This window comes from Heterodontus francisci, chromosome 4 (genome assembly GCF_036365525.1).
Source record: "Heterodontus francisci isolate sHetFra1 chromosome 4, sHetFra1.hap1, whole genome shotgun sequence".
In the NCBI taxonomy this organism is placed as follows: domain Eukaryota; kingdom Metazoa; phylum Chordata; class Chondrichthyes; order Heterodontiformes; family Heterodontidae; genus Heterodontus; species Heterodontus francisci.
The window spans coordinates 86,709,893-86,730,842 of record NC_090374.1 but is presented as its reverse complement, the minus strand read 5'-3'; the positions used below and the strand labels follow the sequence as shown (position 1 = coordinate 86,730,842).

Genomic DNA, 20,950 nt, shown 5'->3' with positions numbered 1-20,950 from the left:
AAAATCCAGCCCACAATGGCCCACAACCAAAAAGCTTAAGAGTTTTCTGTGCATCCCAGGTGCGCTCTGCTGCTACTGGGCTTGTCTGATCAAGGGACACATGTCACTTCTCTGCCCCTGTTAACAGGGTTTCTGTTCTATCTTTAACTTGAGTCATGTGACAAGCAGTAACATTGTTGCCAATCCAGTTCCTTCAGTGCCCCCTTGATGTTGCTCTTTTTAAAAAATAAAACTGGTCCATCATTTATTCCGTTTAACTAAAAATACCTTTAAAAAGTATCTAACAAAAACAGAATCACTTTCATAACAACTCCACCCTTGGAGGAATGAAATGCCATTTTTAAATGCATTTCATTACAAAGTGTCGCAAATATAGAAGATAAATTTTAAAATAGGTTTTCACACTCATACTCATTCATTCTTTTCTTCTAGGTAATGCAATTCTGCACTGTGCCCTCTGTTCATTTCAGATAAGTCGAACAAAGTTTGATTCTCGATAAAGCATTTGCAGTAACATTATTTTTACCAGCAATGTGGATAATCTTTAAGTGATAAGGTTGTAACAGTAAACTCCATCGAATAGCCTGGCATTCTGGTTTTTAAATTTTTCCACAAAGGCTAGGGGGTTATGATCAGTATATACCAGTGTCTCTCTGTGGTCGTGGCAGACATAGACTTCAAAATGCTTAAGAACCAACAATAAACCTAAGGTTTCTTTTTCCACTGTTGAATATCTTTTTTGGTGTTGATTTAGCTTTTTGGAAAGGTTTCCCGCTGGTCTTTCTATCTCTGATTTATCATGTTGTAACAGGACTACACCGACCCCCAGGTCACTAGCATCAATTGCTACCTTGAAGGGCTTAGTGAAATTTGGAGCAGCCAACATTGGTTCATTCATCAAAATGGCTTTCAGCTTGTCAAAGGATGCTTGGCACTCCCCTGACCAGACCACCTTTGATTTCTTTTTCTGTAGTTAATCTATCGGTGGAGCAGCTACGGTACTGAAATTTGGTACAAACTTTTGGTAGAAACCACACATGCCCAAAAACCTCATGATTTCTCGCTTAGTCTTAGGGGTAGGGAACTGCACCAATGCTTGTACTTTTGCAGTTCTTGGTAACACTTGTTCTTGACCTACTATATGCTCGAGGTAGGTAACTTAAGCTTTCGCAGATTCACTTTTGACAAGGTTTGTTACTAAAGCAGCCAATTGTAACTCTGTTCAAAGAGTTTCTAGTTGTTCCAAGTTGTCTTTCCAAGTGTCACTATACACCAGCACATCGTCAAGGTAAACTACACTGTTAGGAACACTGGCTACCACTTGGTTCATTAGTCTCTGAAAGATTGCTGGGACATTTCTTTAGCCGGAATGGCATCAGTCTGCATTGGGCAAGAATATCCGGTGTGACAAAAGCTAATATTTCTTTAGCTCGGGGCATTAAAGGAACTTGCCAGTATCCCTTTAACAAATCTATTTTTGTCAGAAACATGGCACTGCTAACTCTGTCAATCTAGTCTTCCAAGCGAGGGATTGGGTAGAAGTCTGCCTTTGTTACTGCATTAACTTTTCTGTAGTCTATGTCAAGTCTAGTTGAACCATCAGGTTTAGGCACTAAATGGTGAACTCCAGCTGCTTTGACTGGGTTCTATGAGGTGATTCTCCAGCATGTATTAGATTTCTGATTTCACCTGGGCCTGTTTCTCTGGACTTGAGCGGTAAGAATGTTGTTTTATAGGAACGGATTCCCCTATATCCACATCACGTGTGGCTAAGATTGAACATCCTGGCTTATCCCTACAGGCTTTTTGAAATGCTGTGACCCTTATTGGGTCTTCTCATTGGTTTGCATCCAAATATGAAAGCATAGTGCCCAATCTCCCTCACAATTCAGTATTATCTAACCGGATAGTAGGAGGTTCAATCTGAGAATTGTCTAGGCCTCCTTCTGCCTCATCCTCACTATCCCTTTCATCCTTCATTGTCCCTACTACCTGACATACCTGTATTTGCTTATCCTCCTCTCGGCAGTGATATTGTTTTAACATGTTGATATGACACAGCTGATTCTTCTTCTGGGGTGTCAATCAAATAATTTACTTGGCCAGTTCTCTTGACCACTTTATTTAACTCTGGCTCAGCTTGCTGAGCTGTGATCAGAGAAGACTTATTAAATATTTCCTTTTGGATTATCCAAATCCACAAAGTTTTAGATATTCGGTTATCTGACGGCCAATTTTTCCTTCAACAATGGAACTTTCTCGGGTTACTACACACGAAGGAAAAATTCCTGGAACCTTTTCCTGTAACTTTTCTGTCTCTTTAACTTCTTTTGTTTTTTCCGTGAATACTGGAGAAACTACTGCTTTCGCTTTGGCCAAATCATTCCCCAGGAGTAGGTCAACTCTGTCTACAGGCAAACTGTGGACAACTCCTACAGTTACCGTTCCAGACATTAGGTCACATTCTAGGTGCATACGATACAAAGGTATGGTATATGCTCCCCGCCAATACCATTCACTAAAACTTTAGCGTTCAGTCACCTCTCTGGTGGAAATGCTATGCCTTTCCCCAGCAAAAGAGTTCGGGTGGCTCCTGTATCCCTAAGTATAACTGTAGGTTTACCTGTCTCACCTGAGGGATAAGGAGTTACTTTTCCTTTCAATAAGAATTCCCTATAACTCACAGGCATCTTATTCACAACTCCTGCACTCACGGTTTTTATACTTGGCCTTACAGCTGCAGACAGAGCTACAGCCTGATCTGCTGTACTCTCGGTCAGGGCCCCTTTCACTACATTGGCTATGTGCACCCCACGAAGTCCCATGGGTTTTCCCCGCAACTTCCAGCGTTCTGCACTAGGATGTCCCACCTCGTGACGGTGGTAACATTTAGGCTTGCAGACCTCACTTCCACCCTCAGCATCTTCCTTTCTGGCCTGCGGAGGAGATCCCGGGGCATTCTCAGCTGTCCCTTCTTGTCTCTGGCTACTTGCCTTCCTTTCACTCTCCCACCTTCTATCCTTCTTGGGTTTGTGGGGGTGATGTGCAGAGGGTTTGGGCTTATACACATGCTCATAATCATCAGCAATTGACGCTGCCTGTCTGGCCGTTGAAACCTTCTGGTTCTCTACATGGGTTCTTAGTAATGGAGGGATTGAATTTTTAAATTCTTCCAGTAGAATTAATTGCGTAAGGTTCTCATACGGGGCTTCCATCTTTAGTGCGCGTATCCAACGATCAAAATTAATTTTTACCCTGTCAAATTCCATATGCGTCTGCCCAGGCAGGCTCCGGAGGTTCTGAAATTTCTTTCAGTAAGCTTCAGGGAATAACTCATATGTGCAGCGAGAATAGCCTTTTTTGCCATCCCATAATCTGCACAAGCCTGCTAAGAAAGCATGGCATAAACATCACAAACTCTGCCCATCAACCTGCTTTGCATAAGCAGTGTCCAGCTTTCCTTTGGCCACTTCATCTGTTTCGCTATCTTTTCAAAAGCAATGAAAAATGCCTCTACATCCCTTTCCTCAAATCTCGGGAGGGCTTGCACAAATTTAAACCACTGACCACCGGGTCCTGAGCTGGATACAGATCTTTCCACACCAGAACTTTCACTGGAGTCAAGACCGCTGTTTTGACTTAGTTCGAGCTTTCTAATCTCAACTTCCCTTTCTTCTCTCTCTTTCTTTTTGCAATACTAGTTCAAGATTTTTAATGTCAGATTTTCCTCAAGCTCAAGTTTTCATATTTCTTTTTCCTGCTCAAGCTGCTTCATCTGTAACTGAACTTTAGCCAATTCAACTGCACTACCCTCTGGTTTACTTTCTTCATCCAATTTCAAATGGTGTTCTATTACTTCAGTTATGTCTGTTTTCTTAGCTCCTGGTTTTAACTCTAACACCAACAGTTCTGCCAAATCCTTTAGTTTTACCTTGGTTAAGTGTCTCAAATCACTAGGGATACATATCCTTCCCCAGAAAAGTCACAGCAACTGTTAAAGACATTCCTGTGGTGTAAACTTTCTATTGCACAAGAAGCCTGGTTCTTTTTCTTTTAAAATTGTAAGTGGAGCAATAATAATTGAATGTCGTCGGCATTGGGTTTATTCTGGCAAAAGAGCCCCCAATTAAATACGTTACGACCATGGCGGGAGAAGGGCACTGTTTATTCTAGTCCCACTTCTCCACAGGTCACAACATACTTTTTACATTTTCCCACTTATCGATACGGTCAATCATATACTCTATTTTTCCCAGAATAGAACACACTACCAGATTTCCTTAATGACAACAAAATTATCAGTTTATTATAAACCAAGTTTTAACTAGTATGAAGTAAAACATAAACACACAGATCGAAATGTTAAAGTTTCCCTTTTTTTAACCTTAGTCCGCTACACACTGTCTGTCTCTGTCTCTCTCTTTTTTTATAATTTTAAAAAATAAATTCAGAGCTCTGTTACAGACAAAAAAGCTTGGGCAGATTACTTCCTCATTTTTGAAGAAAACAGCAGATGAGATATGTTGTTCCAAAACTGGCATATAGTCTAACTTCTGAGTACACGTAGAAAGCGTTGAAAAGTAACTTAACAGGCTTTCTTCAAAGACAGGAAACAAGATGAATTGACACAGTGGACTTCTCGGGGTCTTTCAGAGATGCTGGAAAGCGAGCTGGGTTGTGGCCTTCTCTCCTTTTTACACTTTTTCAGCAGTCTTGACTTTATCACCCACACACTGACCCACAACCAAAAAGCATGTGAGTTTTCTGCCCATCCCAGGTATGCTCTGCTGCTACTGGGTGTATCCAATCAAGGGACACTTGTCATTTCTCTGCCCCTGTTACCAAGGTTTGGATTCTATCTTTAACTTGTCATGTGACAACCAGTAACATTGTTGTCAATCCAGTTCCTTCAGTGTCCCCTTGATGGCTCTCTTTTTTTAAAAAAAACTGTCCAACATTTATTCAGTTTAACTATAAATTCTTTTTAAAAAAATCTTTAACAGAAACAGAATCACTTTCATAACACAGTTGATTATAAATTTCAAGTCTGAGATTTAGATTTTTTTTGTTATCCAAAAGCATTAGGGCAGGGCAGTGTGATGTTTGAAATAATGGCCAATCCATGAACTTTAAATACCAGGACAGGCTCGAGGGACTAACTGGCCTACTCCTGATCCTATGTTCAATTCTATCTCGAAATTACCCCTAGTGTTTTGATTACTTTTTGTATTATTCTACTTGCTGCCTTATATCATGCATTTGTAAATAGATTAATGTTGATAGAGCCCAAATTAGAGCATTAACTTTTATGTTGATGACAAAATGTACTTGCTTCTAGGGATAGATATTTTGAGACCCATTGTGATTTAAGCAACTGTCCAACTCCTTTTTGTTTGGTGGGAGGAAGGATGGGAAAATAGTGTATTTAAAGAAATTTGAAATCAAAGTGTGTATTTGGGCAGAGTTTATACTACCAAGTTCATGCTGAAATATATTGTGTGGAGTACTATTAATTAAGTAATAAAATTGCTTGAGGGAGAGTCTGGTTTAAAACCCAATTTAGGATGATTAAAGCTGACCACCTTCTGTATAACAGTTTCGCAAAGGAATCATTTATATTTTTCATTCCAGTTGAGTAAGATTGAAGGTCCGCTGGAGGGGAAGAATGTGGGTCACTATACTTCCCCGATTAAGGATTATTTTATTTTTAAACAGTAGTTGTAAATTTTAGAACTTATTTTAAGATGCTACATTCTGGGTAGCTGGACTGACTAGACTTGTTCGCAGGCTCTGTCAATGGTCTGTGGCCCTTACAAGAGTAAGCTATATCCATCCACGTGATATTAGAAACTTGAAGTCAAGAAAGATCTTGCAATTAAAGGCCAACATTACATTGGCCTTTTTTGTTACTTTTTGTACTGTTGCACTAGCTTTTAGTGATTTATGTATTTGGATACTAAATTCCCATTGTTCCTCCACAGTTCTTAAGTGTCTCTTCATTAAGGGAAAATTCCAGTTTGTCTGTCTTGGATCCAAAGTGGCAATCTCACGTTTCCCACATGAGCTGGATCTGCCACAGTTTTCCCCACTTGTTTATTCTATGCCCTTTTGTAACTTTCTGCTCCCATCTGCACAACATTATGCCTCCAAATTTCATGTTATCTTCAAATTTGGATATGTAACTATTCCTTCATCCAAGTTATATGTATGTTTAAAAAAACCAAGGCTCCAGTACAGATCTCTGGAAAATGCTACTTGTCATATCGCACCAATGGAAAAACGTTCCCTCTATCCTTGGTGTCTATTTCCTTTCTCCCAGTCTATATCAAAGGTTACCTCCAGTTCTGTACACTTTTTATTTATGCTACTAATGTCTTTTGTGGAACCTTATCAAATACCATATGGACAACATCCAACTTTACTGCCAATAAAGTATAATGCAGTCACTGTTGTAAGAAACATGGCAGCCAACGTGTGCACAGCAGGCTCCCAAAACAGTAATGTCATCATGCCAGATAATTTGTTTTAGAGATGTTGATTGAGTGGTAAATATTGGCTAAGACACTCGGGAAACCGCCCCTGCTCTTCTGCAAAATCACCCAAAAGGCAGCACCTTCAACAGCATAACATTCACTCAGTATTGCACTGGCGTGTCGGCCTTGTTTTTTGTGCTCAAGTCCTGGAATGGGACTTGAACTCACAACCTTCTGTCTCAGGCAGGAGTGCTACCAACTAAGCTATTGCTGACACGATGATGGTAACTTCCCCATAGCTGATATTCAACTGACGGGTGTGTAGTTTCCTGGTTTGTCCTTCCTGTCTGCCTTAAATAATAGTGATGTTTGCAATTTTCCAATCTAAAGGTATAATTCTTTAATGTAGAGCACTTTGGAAAATTATGAATATCACATCAAATAATAAAATATGGTATGCGGTAGAAGACTGCTTTTTCCATATCGTGTAGTGAAGGTTTTCTTCTCGGCTTCCTTTTTCTTGATGCAAACAGATGACTTAATGTGTAGTAACCATTTTTTATTTCTGTAGGGAACACGCCTCTTTGGAAGAAGGAGAGATCCCCTGGGTAGCATTCAATGAAGAAAGTGACAGCAGCAGCAGCAGCAGCAGCAGTAGTACTGATGAGACTGAGGGGCTAGGTCAACTTGCGCATTCAGGGCTTTTAATTCTGGATGGTAACAACAACTTTGAAGATGATTCGAGCATAAGTGAAGACTTGGATATGGAATGGAGGTTTGTATGGTTTTGATATTTTTGGCTACTACTTGCAGCTGTAATTGTGATCATGTTGTCTTGCATAAAGTCACTATGCACAAATGCTTCTTGTGCGGAACTTGATCCATTGTTGATTTACATATTAAAGAACTAGATCTGGTTTCATTACTTTGCAAAATAAAACAAAGAATCCCAATCCTTCAGTTAACTTTCGATACACAATAGGAGCCAAGTCAGCTTGAGTGGTTCTGGGAAAACCATGTGCTTGGTACATCTATAAGTCATGAGACAGTGTAGATAAATTATAATACCTGTCGCCTCCTACTGCCATGCATATAATAACCTGGAATCTGTGTCATTGCCTCAATTTTTTTTTAAAACCACAGTTTGTTTTCTATTCTTTATGCTATACCTCTTACTGTTGAACTGGGACCTAGCCTTCAGTATCTCAGCAGTAGATTAGATTGTTAATTCTTAAAATCTTTTATTGTATTGTATTCTTTTTCCAGATTAGGCAGTGAGTGTTCCTTGCATTTTCAAGTTTTTAATCCAAATAATTTGGGGATCATACCAAATTGGCAGAGTGGCAGGAAACAGAGTAGTGGTTAGTGAACTTTTTTGGGCTGGAGGAAGGTTTGTAGTGGAATTCCCCAGGGGTCAGTTTTGGGACCCTTGCTCTTCCTAATATATATTGGTATACAGGCCACAATTTCAGAATTTGTGGATGATATGAAACTTGGAATCATTGTGAGCTGTGAGGAAGATAGTGAAGAACTTCTCAAGGGCAGAGACAAACTGTGAGGAACAGGAGAACAAGTGGCAAATAAACTCCAATGAGGAGAAATGTGAAGTAATTCATTTTTGTAGGAAAAACATGCAGAGACAATATAAAATAAAGGGTACAACTCTAAAGGGGGTGTATGAACAGAGTAACCTGGGTGTATATGTGCATAAGTCATTAAAGGTGGCAGGTCAGGTTGAGAGAGTGCTCAATAAAGCATACAGTATTCGAGGCCTTATTAATAGGGTCATAGAGTACAAGAGCAAGGAGGTTATGTTGAACTTGTGTATGACGCTAGTTCGGCCTCAGCTGGAGTATTGCTTCCAGTTCTGGGTTTAAGGAAAGATGTGAAGGCATTGGAGAGAGTACGGAAAAAATTCACGAGAATGGTTCCAGGGATGAGAAACTTCATTTACAAAGATAGACTGGAGAAGTTGGGACTGTTTTCCTTGGAGAAGAGAAGGCTGAGAGGAGATTTGATAGAGGTGTTCAAAATCATGAGGGGTCTGAACAGACTAGATAGGGGGTTACTGTTCCTACTTGTGAAAGGATCAAGAATGAGGAGGCATAGATTGAAGGTAATTGACAAAAGAAGCAATGGTAACATGAGGGAAAACTTTTTCACACAGCGAGGGGTTAGAATGCACTGCCAGAGAGTGCAGTGGAGGCAGATTCAATCGAGGCATGTAAAAGGGAATTAGATAGTTACCAGAAAAGGATGTACAGGGTTCTGGGGAGAAGGCGGGGGAATGGTACTAAGTGAATTGCTCATTCGGAGGGCCGTGCAGACACGATAGGTCAAATGCCCTCCTCCCATGCTGAACGATTCTGTGGTTTTAAGTCTCAACACAGAGATGAATCAGCTGCCCTGTGAATTGTGACTGTCAGCATTAACCCATGCAGTGTATTATCTTCATCAGAATGAGCTAAATGCTTCCATAGTTGGAGCAGTCATATAGAGTTTCTCATTAGGCATATGCACGACCCATATTTGCGGAACCTTCATAGTACATCAGTAATAAAAGGCCTGCAGCAGCTTAGACAAAGTACCATCCTAAAATCTTAAACTGATGAAGCAAAAAAGCTTTAATCTTACTAAATGTTACAGAGCAGGACAGGGACCCAGGGCTCATAGTTGATTAAATCATCGATGGTCCATAAGCAGTGAGTGGGAAGAGGTCGTCGCTATTGTCAATGTCTGCTCCATGGAAGCAGCCAGAGTCAGACAAATTAATATCTTCTTTGGTCTCCTTGTCTCGAGAGACAATGGGTAAGCGCATAGAGGTGGTCAGTGGTTTGTGAAGCAGTGCCTGGAGTGGCTATAAAGGCCAATTCTAGAGTGACAGACTCTTCCACAGGCGCTGCAGATAAAATTGGTTGTCGGGGCTGTTACACAGTTGGCTGTTTCCTTGCGCTTCTGTCGTTTTTTCCTGCCAACAGCTCAGTCTCTTTGACTCGCCACTCTTTAGCCCCGCCTTTGCAGCTGTCCGCCAGCTCTGGCGATCACTGGCAACTGACTCCCACGACTTGTGGTCAGTGTCACTGGACGTTTGCAGACGTCTTTAAAGCGGAGACGTGGACGGCCGGAGGATACCAGTGACGAGCTCGCTGTACAATGCGTCCTTGGGGCTCCTGCCATCTTCCATGCGGCTCACATGGCCAAGCCGTCTCATGCGCCACTGGCTCAGTAGGGTGTATATGCTCGGGATGTTGGCCGCCTTGAGGACTTCTGTATTTGAGATACGGTCCTGCCACCTGATGCCAAGGATTCTCCGGAGGCAGCGAAGATGGAATGAATTGAGACGTCGCTGTTGGCTGACATACGTTGTCCCGGCCTCGCTGCCGTAGAGGAAGGTACTGAGGACACAGGCTAGATGCACTCGGACCTCCGTGTTCCGTGTCAGACCTGAAAAAAAACAGTGGGTAAGCAAACTGAACAAACTAAGATGAAATGAAAAAAATGCAAAAAAAAAAGTTTGAACATTGAGTTCAATAATTTCAGAGCATGACAGCCCCCCATTTTACTTTCATTTTTAGTTATTTTTTTCTTTCGCTTTTTTTTTACATTCTTTTTTACATTTTTTACAATCTTTTTTTTTTTGCATTTTTTTCATTTCATCTTAGTTTGTTCAGTTTGCTTACCCACTGTTTTTTTTCAGGTTTTCACTTGCTGCTGTTCAATATTCAGTGTATTAACAGCTAATCTGTACTAATGCTTTGTCTTTCAACACATCATTAACATATTGTTTGCCTTTGCTCCGTGACCTTTTGGTCAGCTATGTGGCCTAGTCCAATCTAGACCTCCTTTGTTATCTCTTGCCCCACCCCCACCTCACTTGCTTATAACCTGTGACTTTTCTAATATTTGTCAGTTCCGATGAAGGGTCACTGACCCGAAACGGTAACTCTGCTTCTCTTTACACGGATGCTGCCAGACCTGCTGAGTGGTTCCAGCATTTCTTGTTTTTATTACTGGAATATTAAATGGATCTGAGGATTACAGTTAGTATCCTTTAACTACATAGTAGCATATTACAGGGCTTCCATCCAACTTAATGTAAGGTTAGTTTGCTACAACGATCTAACCATAAGCATTTCCTGTCATAAGTTGAGCAGCACCATCTTTAATCCTGGCAGCTGCCTGAACGTCGCAGATACTGACGTTCCAGTTGAAGAGCCTGCATTTGCGAATGTGCAAATACTGTGCCACCTAGTGGTTGCATTGTCAGCAAACACAGCCAAAGAAATACTACTGGAAAAATAAATGGGGTTAAATGTTGACAAATCCCTGGGCCTGGTAGCCTACATCCTAGAGTTTTAGAAGAGATGATTATAGCGATATAATAAAAGCAAAATGCTACAGATGCTGGAAATCTGAAATAAAAATGAAAAGTGCTGGAATATACTCAGCAGGTCTGGAAGCATCTGTGGAGAGAGCAGCAAAGTTAATGTTTCAGTTCTGTGACCTTTCATCAGATTATAGTGATAGTGGGTGCATTGCTTTTGATGTTCCAGAGTTCACTATCTTTTAAACGGTCCCTGTGAATTGGTAGGTAGCAAATGTAATTCTGGTTTTCAAGAAAGAATGGAGAGAGGAAACGTAACTATACGATGTTAACTTGACATCAGTAGTAGGGAAAATAATAAATTTTATTATTAGAGACATGATAACAGAGCACTTAGAAAATCACTATGATTTATGATGTTTGACAAATCTGTTAGCCGTCTTTTGAGTTATTTGGATTTTCAAAATTTGTTCAATTAAGGTGTTATGCAAAATTAGGGCTCATGGGATTTGGAGTAATGTATTAGCATGAATTGATTAATGGTTGGTTAACAGACAGAAAACAGGGTGTAGGAATAAACGGGTCATTTTCAATTTTACGGGTTGTAATTAGTGGGGTACAGAAGGATCAGTGCTTGGGCTTCAGCTATTTACGATCTATATCAATGGCTTAGATGAGGAAATTGAGTGTATTGTATCCGAGTTTGCTGATGATGCAAAGTTAGGTGGAAAAGTAAGCTGTGTGGAGGATATAATGCAGCTGCAAATGGATTTAAACAGGTTAAGTGATTGGATAAGAATTTGGCAGATAGAATATAACATGGAAAAATGTGAAGTTATCCACTTCTCTAGGAAAGGTAGAAAAGCAGTGTGTTTTTACATGGTGAGATACTGGGAAATGTTGGTATTCAGAGGGACCTGTGTGTACTTGTACACAAATCACAAAGTTAATATGCAGACACTGCAAGCAATTAGGAAAGCAAATGGTATGTTAACCTTTATTACAAAGGGATTGGAGTATAAGAGTAAAGAATTAGGTAGGGCCTTGAGACCACACCAGCCGTCCCTCTCCCTGGCAACTGTCTGAGGCTGAAACAGACTCTTTACAACCTTGGTGACATACTTGACCCTGAGATGAACTTTCAACAACATATCCATGCCATCAATAAAACCCTCTATTTCCACCTCTGTAAGATCACCCGACTCTGTTCCTGCCTCATCTCATCTGCTGCTGAAACCCTCGTCCATGCCTTCGTTACCTCTAGACTTGAACGTTCCAACACATTCCTGGCCGACCCCCCAAACCCAGTAAACCTGAAGTCATCAAAAACTCTACTACCCGTGTTCTAACTCACATCAAGTCTCATTCACCCATCACCCCTGTATTTGCTGACCTGCATTGGCTTCCAGTCAAACAATGCCTCAATTTTATAGTTCTCATCCTAGTTTCCAAATCCCTCTGTGGCCTCGCACCTCCCCGTCTCTAGTCTCCTGCCACCCTACAACCCTATGACAAATCTGCATTCCTCCAATTCCTGCCTTTTGAGCATCCATGATTTTTAATCACTCTACTGTTGGGAATTTTGCCTTCAGCTGTCAAGGCCTTCCCTTCCTATACCCCTCCATCTCATTTTTCCTCTTTCCTCCTTTAAGACACGCCTTAAAACCTACCTCTTTGACCAAGCTTTGACCTGCACTAATATCTTCTTATGTAGCTCGGTGTCAAATTTTATTTGATAATGCTCTGTAAAGCACTGAAATAACCAGTCTGACAATTTAGAGAAAGTGGTGGGGTCAAAAGGGCTGGTGGTGATGTAGATCTGGGTGTCATCACACGTGGAAACTGACACTGTGGGCAGGATTTTCCCACGGGCTTCAGGACCCCAACAGCAAGACCAAATGGGAGCCCTGAGCTTACACTTACTGGGAGCCAGACTGCTGGAGATATTTTCCTGGAGGTGGCCTCGTAATACTGTTGAGGACTGTGGGTGGACTCCTGATTGTTGTTGGCCCAATCATAAGGCAGCCGCACTGCAAGAGGTGGGCGTTTTTGAGGCAGGTAGGAGCCCGGGAGGACACCTTTAAAATGGAGATGTCCTTGGAGGTTTAAGAACGATTATTTCAGGGAGAGGGTTGGTGGGAAAGTGGTAGGCCTCTCGGATCAGAGAGGAAACCCCTCCAGTTGGATCATTGGGACCGCAGGAGATGCCGCTCCTGCCAGTGCCCCCTCTGGCTCTGTTGGCCCCGGACTGCCACAGGGAGGCCACCTCCATGGAGCTGGCTGCTTCCCCACATGGTGGTGGGGGGGGCGGGGGGGCGCTCAGCCACCAGCAGAATGCCTTTGGTGCTGCAAAATCGCCCTTGATTGGGGTTTTAAATACGTATCCTTTATACTTTTAAAATCTATTGTGGATTCTGCTCTCACCATTTTTTTGGGATAAGGAATTACATGCCATAGCAACCTTCTGAAAAAGAATTTTAAAATCTGCCAACCCCTCCCTTTCAGTGATCTTGAATAGTCAACCATAGGATTGAGAGTAATGAATAGTATTTAAATAACAGAAAGTGCTGCAAGATTTTTATACTGATGTCTAAACAGTGAAGTGACTATAATTGAAACATTTGAAACGTTTTTAAAGGTTTCTAGCAGTGCAGCTTAGCACAGGAGGCATTTAGTTTATGTATTCAAATTGATACCTTGGGGTTTTGTTTGCTTCAATAGTTTAAATTGCTATGGTTACTATATTTTCATTTCACATTATGGGGCAATAATGGCACCTAAAATGAGCTATATGTATAAATGAAGCTTGACTCATAAGTTTTTATGGAGAATATTTTTGTTCAACTTGCATATCACAATGGTGTGCTGTAAGGCCAATAAGAATTTTTTCCTCTATATCCCCAAAGACCCAGTGGGTTCTAACTGTCTGGTGTAACGCTATGAAGCCATGCAGATGCAAAATCACAGGATCAGTTCCCTCTGTGCTGAATTAACTGGCATTGGTTTTGGACATTATAGCTGGCCTCTGTAACCCTGGGCTAGGGAAGGTAAAGATCAACCTGAGTTTCAACACTTTTTTTGGTGCACACACATGAATGTTGAGTGAGAACAAAACCAAGCTTGTTGTGACACCTTTCCCAGTCAATTACTTCCATCAAGTGTTTGGGCTTGGACATGAAGGTATCGGATGGCTGCTGGTGCTTTGGGACGGTATATCAGCAAACGTTTGCACCATGATGAGGGGAGAAAATATCGGCAAAAAAATCCTCTAATATTGTTGCTGTTCATGATTTTGATATGAAAATTTTCATAATTGGAGTACTTGATGGGTTACCTTTTCATTGTTACATTTTAAAAAAAGTTTTAAGTAACATGTTAAAACCAAGTGTAACTTTACCAAAAGAAGAAAATCCAGGTTTTGGATTATTGAAAAGATTTGGGTAATCTAGATGTATTTACATTGGAAAAAAAGGGTGAATAAATTAAGTTTGGTGCAAAGGAGTACTTTTTGCAAAACTAGGGCAGAAGAGCCAGGGGACACAATTAGAGTCTCAAAATCAAATGCTAGTCTTAAAATAAGGGAATAACTTGAAGCCTCAAATCTTCTAAACAGTAAATCTGCTTCCTCTTGAAAAAATGCTGGCTTTGGAACATTTATTTATTTATTTAGAGATACAGCACTGAAACAGGCCCTTCGGCCCACCGAGTCTGTGCCGACTAACAACCACCCATTTATACTAATCCTACATTAACCCCATATTCCCTACCACATCCACACCTTTCTTCTACCACCTACCTAGGGGCAATTTACAATGGCCAATTTACCTATCAACCTGCAAGACTTTGGCTGTGGGAGGAAACCGGAGCACCCGGCGGAAACCTACGCGGTCACAGGGAGAACTTGCAAACTCTGCACAGGCAGTACCCAGAACTGAACCCGGGTCGCTGGAGCTGTGAAGCTGCGGCGCTAACCACTGTGCCGCCCTTTAAATTAGTTCAATTCTGATTCAGGACTATGTAGGTGGATATGGCATTGGGAGGAATAAGATTTAAAACAAAAACAGATTGGGTTCTGAAGCAGAATTAAATGAGTTAGATGAGAATTTTCTGTTGCTAAATTAAAATTCTATATGATACAGTGCATACCACTTTTTGTATAATGTAAAGCTCTTGATAAAAATGGATATGATGCTTCCTGGATGAAGTTTATCCTATGAGTAGGTAAAAGTTGCAGATTTGATCTATGGTTTGTGCTAAGTTAATTGATCTCCTGCATGAGACAGACATAGGCAGATGTGAATAATGAATACATGGGCAATGCCCATGCCAATAGCTAAAAGAGGGGAAAGGAGAAAAATTTGCAGAGAATTGATGAGGGGAAAGATGGGGTTGGTAGGTGTTTTCCTTCCCTTGCACTTGGATTTAGGGACCCAAAATTACTAGGATGGGGCAGGTACATATCACACATTGCACCTTTTATGAGACAGGCATTTGGCAAGGACCTTGATCTGCTGGGTTTCTGATCCTGGAGTACCATGTCATAAATTTCTGCAGGTTTCAGTTTGGCCTGAAGAATGCCTGCCCTCTGAGCAGCAGATTTGTATGTAAGTCAAAGTTCTGGAACCGCTACTGTCCCATGTGCTCCTCTGTGCACCACAATATAATTGCCACTGATTCCCAGGCCTGCTTGTCGAGGTGAAAGTATTTAAAGGGAACCTGCTATACATCTGTTTATGTTTTTTGCAGTTTTTGTCCATTTCTTCGGATTATCCGGAGCTATTTAAAACATTTTCACTGTTCTATTCTGGACATTTTCGCCTAAATTCCCCAATACCTGTGGACAGCTTTGTAGCTAAAGGGAATTCGGGGAACAGCTTTTTGAATGCTACGAAATGGGCTTCCCATCCTGTGGACTGCGGATGCGGTTATTACGTATATTCAAGACCGAGGTGGATAGATTTTTGACACTAAGGAAATCAAGGTCATATAGTCATAGAGTTATACAGTACAGAAGCAGGCCTTTCGGCCCATCGTGTCTGTGCCAGCCATCAAACACCTAACTATTCTGATCCCGTTTTCCAGCACTTGGCCGATAGCCTTGTATGCTGTGGCGTTTCAAGTGGTCATCTAAATACTTCTTAAATGTTGTGAGGGTTCCTGCCTCTACCACTTCTTCAGGCAGTGCATTCCAGATTCCAACCACCCTCTGGGTGAAATTTTTTTTTCCTCCTGCCCCTTACCTTAAATCTATATCCCCTGTTATTGACAGCTCCGCTGAGGGAAAAAGTTTCTTCCTATCTAACCTATCAATGCCCTTCATAATTTTGTATACCTCAATCAGTTCCCCCCTCAGCCTTCTCTGCTCTAAGGACAACAACCCCAGCCTTTTCAGTCTCTCTTCATAGCTGAAATGCTCCAGCCCAGGCAACATCCTGATGAATCTCCTCTGCACCCTGTCCAGTGCAATCACATCCTTCCAATAGTGTGAAAACCAGAACTGTACACAGTACTCCAGCTGTGGCCTAACTAGCGTTGTATACAGCTCCATCATAACCTCCCTGCTCTTATATTCTACGCCTCGGCTAATAAAGGCAAGTAGCCCATATGCCTTCCTAACCACCTTATCTACCTGTGCTGCTGCCTTCAGTGATTTATGGACAAGTGCACCAAAGTCCCTCTGACCCTCTGTACTTCCTAGGGTCCTAACATCCATTGTATATGGGGATAGGGCAGGAAAATGGAGTTGAGGTAGATGATCAGCCATGATATTGCATGATGGGGTAGGCCCGAGGGACCCTATGGCCTACTCCTGCTCCTATTTCTTATGTCCTTATGAATCCCACTTTACATGATATACATTTTGGAGGAAGAGGAGTAGCACAGGAAGCCTGATTAATCATGCAACAGAAGAGGGAAGCTAGACCATCCCAGCTGTACACATCTATCAAAATGTATTGGCTGAAGTGTGCTTTAAGATGCGTGGCTGTGTAGCAATCTTAATAGGACTGCACAGTGCAAGAAACAGGCTGCGCAGAGCGAAGGGAAATTATAGGGAACATTGGTGGTGGCATATTTTCTCTCTCAAGTACACTTTCATTTGTTACTTTGTTAAATCATTTGATGTTAAAGAGTTGCCTACACTTTTGGATGTCTTTGTTGGATTGTGATATTTTTGATCCAAAGAGGAAAACAACCAGTACGTATGTTCGTATGTACATTAAGTTATCAACTTTATTTTTTCTCCAATCGCATTTAATTTCCAGATTGAGTGAAGGAATTGAAAAGCTGCACTAGCTTTTCCAGTGCAATTTTAAACATCTGACATGCAGTGTCCATCACGTTGCACCACGTTGCCTAAGTAGATGAAAGAATGCTCAGTTTGAAGTCATGTATGATTCTACAGTACAGAAACGGGCCACTGGGCCCAGCCGGTACATAGCCGCTTCCAGTGTATTTCTTCATCAGTATGAGCATCAACCAAGTCTTTACCTGTAACAGCACTGAGCAACATATTCCATGTTGAACACCACTTTGAAGAAACAAAGAGCGTAGCAAAGGCACAGAACATACTCCGGGTGGGGACTTCAGTAACCATCAACAGGCATGACTCAGTGGCATCACCACTGGCTGAGTCCTGAAGGACATAGCACCTGTCGCAGGCCCAGTCAGGCAGCTGAGAGAACCAGCACAAGGGAAAAAACAACTTGACCTCATCCTCACCAGTCTACCTGTTGCAGATGCATTTGTCTGTGACCATACTGGTCGAAGTGAGCACTGCACAGTCCTTGTGGAGACTAACTCCCGACTTCGTACTGAGGACACCCTCTATCGTGTTGTGTGGCACTACAACTGTGCTAAATCGGATAAACTCAACAGATCTAGCAACTCAAAACTGGGCATCCATGAGGCGCTGTGGGCCATCAGCAGAAGCAGAATTGTATTCAACCCATATCTGTAACCTCATGGCCTGGTATATCCCTCACTCGACCATTACCATCAAGCTAGGGTACCAACCCTAGCTCAATGCGGAATGTAGGAGAGCATGCCAGGAGCAGCACCAGGCATACCTAAAAATGAGGTGCCAGTCTCATCAAGCTACAACACGGGACTACATGCATGCTAAATAGAGGAAGCAGCATGCTGTAGACAGCTAAGAAATCCCACAATCAACTGATCAGATCAAAGCTCTGTAGTCCTGCCACATCCAGTCATGAATGGTAGTGGACAATCAAACAAATAATGGGAGAAGGAGGCTCCATGAGCATTCCCATGCTTAATGATGGGGAGCCCAACACTTTAGTGCAAAAGACAAGGCTGAAGCATTTGCAACCATCTTCATCCAGAAATGCTGAATGCATGATCCATCTCTGCATCCTCCTGAGGTCCCCACCATCATAGATGCCAGTCTTCAGACAATTCAAATCACTGCACTTAATATCAAGAAACAGGCTTTGCTGCATCCAGTGTTGTTAGCTATGAGCCCTGACAACATCCCAGCTGCAGTACTGAAGACTTGTGCTCTAGGACTAGCCACGCCCCTAGCCAAGCTATTCCAAGTACTATTACAACACTAACATTCACCTGACAGTGTGGAAAATTGCCCAGGTGTATCCTGTCCACAAAAAGCAGGACAGATCCAATCCGGCCAATTACTGCCTCATCGGTCGACTCTCAATCATCAGATTGATAGAAGGAAGTGCGATTGAGTGGCACTTGCTCAGCAATAACTTGCTCACTGATGCTCAGCTTTCGTTCCTCCAGGGCCACTCAGCTCCAGACTTGATTTACAGCCGTGGTCCAAACATGGACAAAGGAGCTGAATTCCTCATGGATATGCCATGGACATCAAGACAGCATTTCAGAGCGTGGCATCAAGGAGCCCTAGTAAAAGTGTAGTCAGTGGGAATTAGGGGAAAGGTACTGCACTGGTTGGAGTCATACCTAATACAAAGGAAGATAGTTGTAGTTGTTGAAGGCCAATCATCTCATCCCCAGGACATTGCTGCAGGAGTTCCTTACTATAATGTTTTAGACCCAATCATCTTCAGCTGCTTCATCAGTGACCTTCCCTCCAACATAAGGTCAGAAGTGTGGATGTTTGCTGATGATTTTACAGTGTTCAGTACCATTCACAACTCCTCAGATAATGAAATAGCCCTTAGCTGCATGCAGCAAGACCTGGAGAACATTCGGGTTTAGGCTGATAAGTGGCAAGTAACATGGGCATTGCGCAAGTGTCAGGCAATGACCATCTCCAACAAGAGAGAGTCACATCATCTCTCCTTGACATTCAATGGCATTACCATCGTTGAATCCCCCACCATCAACATCCGAGGGGTTACTGTTGACCAAAAACTTAACTGGACCAGCCATATGAATACTGTGGCTGCAAGAACAGGTCAGAGGCCGGGAGTTCTGCAGCGAGTAACTTGCCTTCTGAGTCCTCAAAGTCTGTCCACCATCTACAAGGCACAACTCAAGGAGTGTGATGGAAGCTCCACTTGCCTGGTTGAGGGCAGCTCCAACAACACCCAAAATCCTCAGCACCATTCAGGACAAAGCAGCCCGTTGATCGGCACCACACTTGCCATCTTAAATATTCATTCTCTTCACCACTGGCGCACAATGGTAGCAATGTGTACCATCTACATGATGCACTGCAGCAACTCACCAAGCCTCCTTCAACAGCATCTTCCAAACCTGCAACCTCTGCCACCCAGAAGAACAAGGGCAGCAGACACATGGGAATATCACCACCCGTTCCCCTCTAAGACACTCACCAATCCCGACTTGGGACAATATTGTTGTTCCTTCACTGTCACTGGGTCAAAATCCTAGAAGTATCTCCATAACAGAACTGTGAGCATGCCCACACCACATTAACTGCAGCGATTCAGGAAGGCAGCTCACCACCACCTTCTCAATGGCAATTGGGGATGGGCAATAAATGCTGGCCGTTCCAAAGAACAGATTTTTTTTTTAGAAAGTGCAAGGCACCAGATACATTACTTCAAAATGTCACTGAGCGGCTGCAGAGCATCCTGAGTCAGGCGGGTGAACAGCCAGCAGTCGTGGTCCACATTAGTACCAGCAACATAGGTAGAAAGAAGAATGTGGCCCTACAGAAAGCGTTTACTGAGCTAGGTAAGAAATTAGCAAGCAGGACCTCAAAGGTTGTAATCTTGTTAGGCAAGGGAATCAAAGATTATCGGGGGTAGATGGGAGTGTGGAATTCGAGACAGAAACAGATCAGCCATGATCTTATTGAATGGCAGAGTGGGCTCAAGGGGCCAAATGGCCTACTTCTGCTCCTAACTCGTATGGTCGTATATACTCCCAGTGCCATGCGCAAGTGAGTACAGGAATAGAAGGATAAGACAGATTAATGTGTGGCTGAAAAGTTGGTGCAGGCGGACGGGTTTTAGATTCTTGGGACATTGGGACTGGCTCTGGGGGAGATGGGACCTGTACAGGCCGGACAGATTGCATCTGCACAGACTTGGGCCTGAGTTCCTTGTGGGATGTTTTGCGAGTGCTGTTGGGGAGGGTTTAAACTAGTTTGGCAGGAGAATGGGGACCCAAGGATAGATTGAGTTGGGACAAAATCAGAAAAGAAAATGGAAGGCCGTAAATTAGTGGATGAGTCTGGAAGGCAGAGGAAACGAAGGTTAGAAAATAAAAACAGAGTTAGGCAGTGCTCAAGGGTATCTATTTCAATACAAGGAGTATAGCAAATAAAGCAGATGAGCTGAGGGTACAGATAGACACATGGCAGTATGATATCATAGCTCTTACAGAAACATGGCTTAAGGAGGACCAGTAATGGCAGCTCAACGTTCCTGGTTACAGGGATTTTAGACGCGATAGAGAGGGGGATTAAAAAAAAAGGAAGAGGATTGGCAATTTTGGTCAAAGAAACACTTGCAGCTGTGAGGAGGGATGATATATTGGAAGGTTCATCAAATAAGGCCATATGGATTGCGCCAAGGAACAAAAAAGGGGCAATCGCACTACTGGGAGTGTACTACAGACCCCCAAACAGTCAGAGGGAAATAGAAGAGCAGACATGAAGTGCAAAAACAATAGGGCAGTACTAGTCGGGGATTTTAACTCCCCCAATATTAACTAGGATAGTTTTAGTGTGAAAGGAATT

General features: G+C 42.4%; 1 protein-coding gene across 5 annotated transcripts in view; it reads left to right on the top strand.

Moving 5' to 3' along the window:
• Positions 1-20,950, top strand: part of pja2 (praja ring finger ubiquitin ligase 2) — a 211,457-nt gene that overhangs the window by 138,527 nt on the left and 51,980 nt on the right. For all 5 annotated transcript variants that reach the window (XM_068029804.1, XM_068029805.1, XM_068029808.1 and 2 more), the window contains one exon: positions 7,045-7,248. In XM_068029804.1, the coding sequence (XP_067885905.1) occupies positions 7,045-7,248 (204 nt within the window). The remainder of the gene's footprint in view (positions 1-7,044; positions 7,249-20,950) is intronic.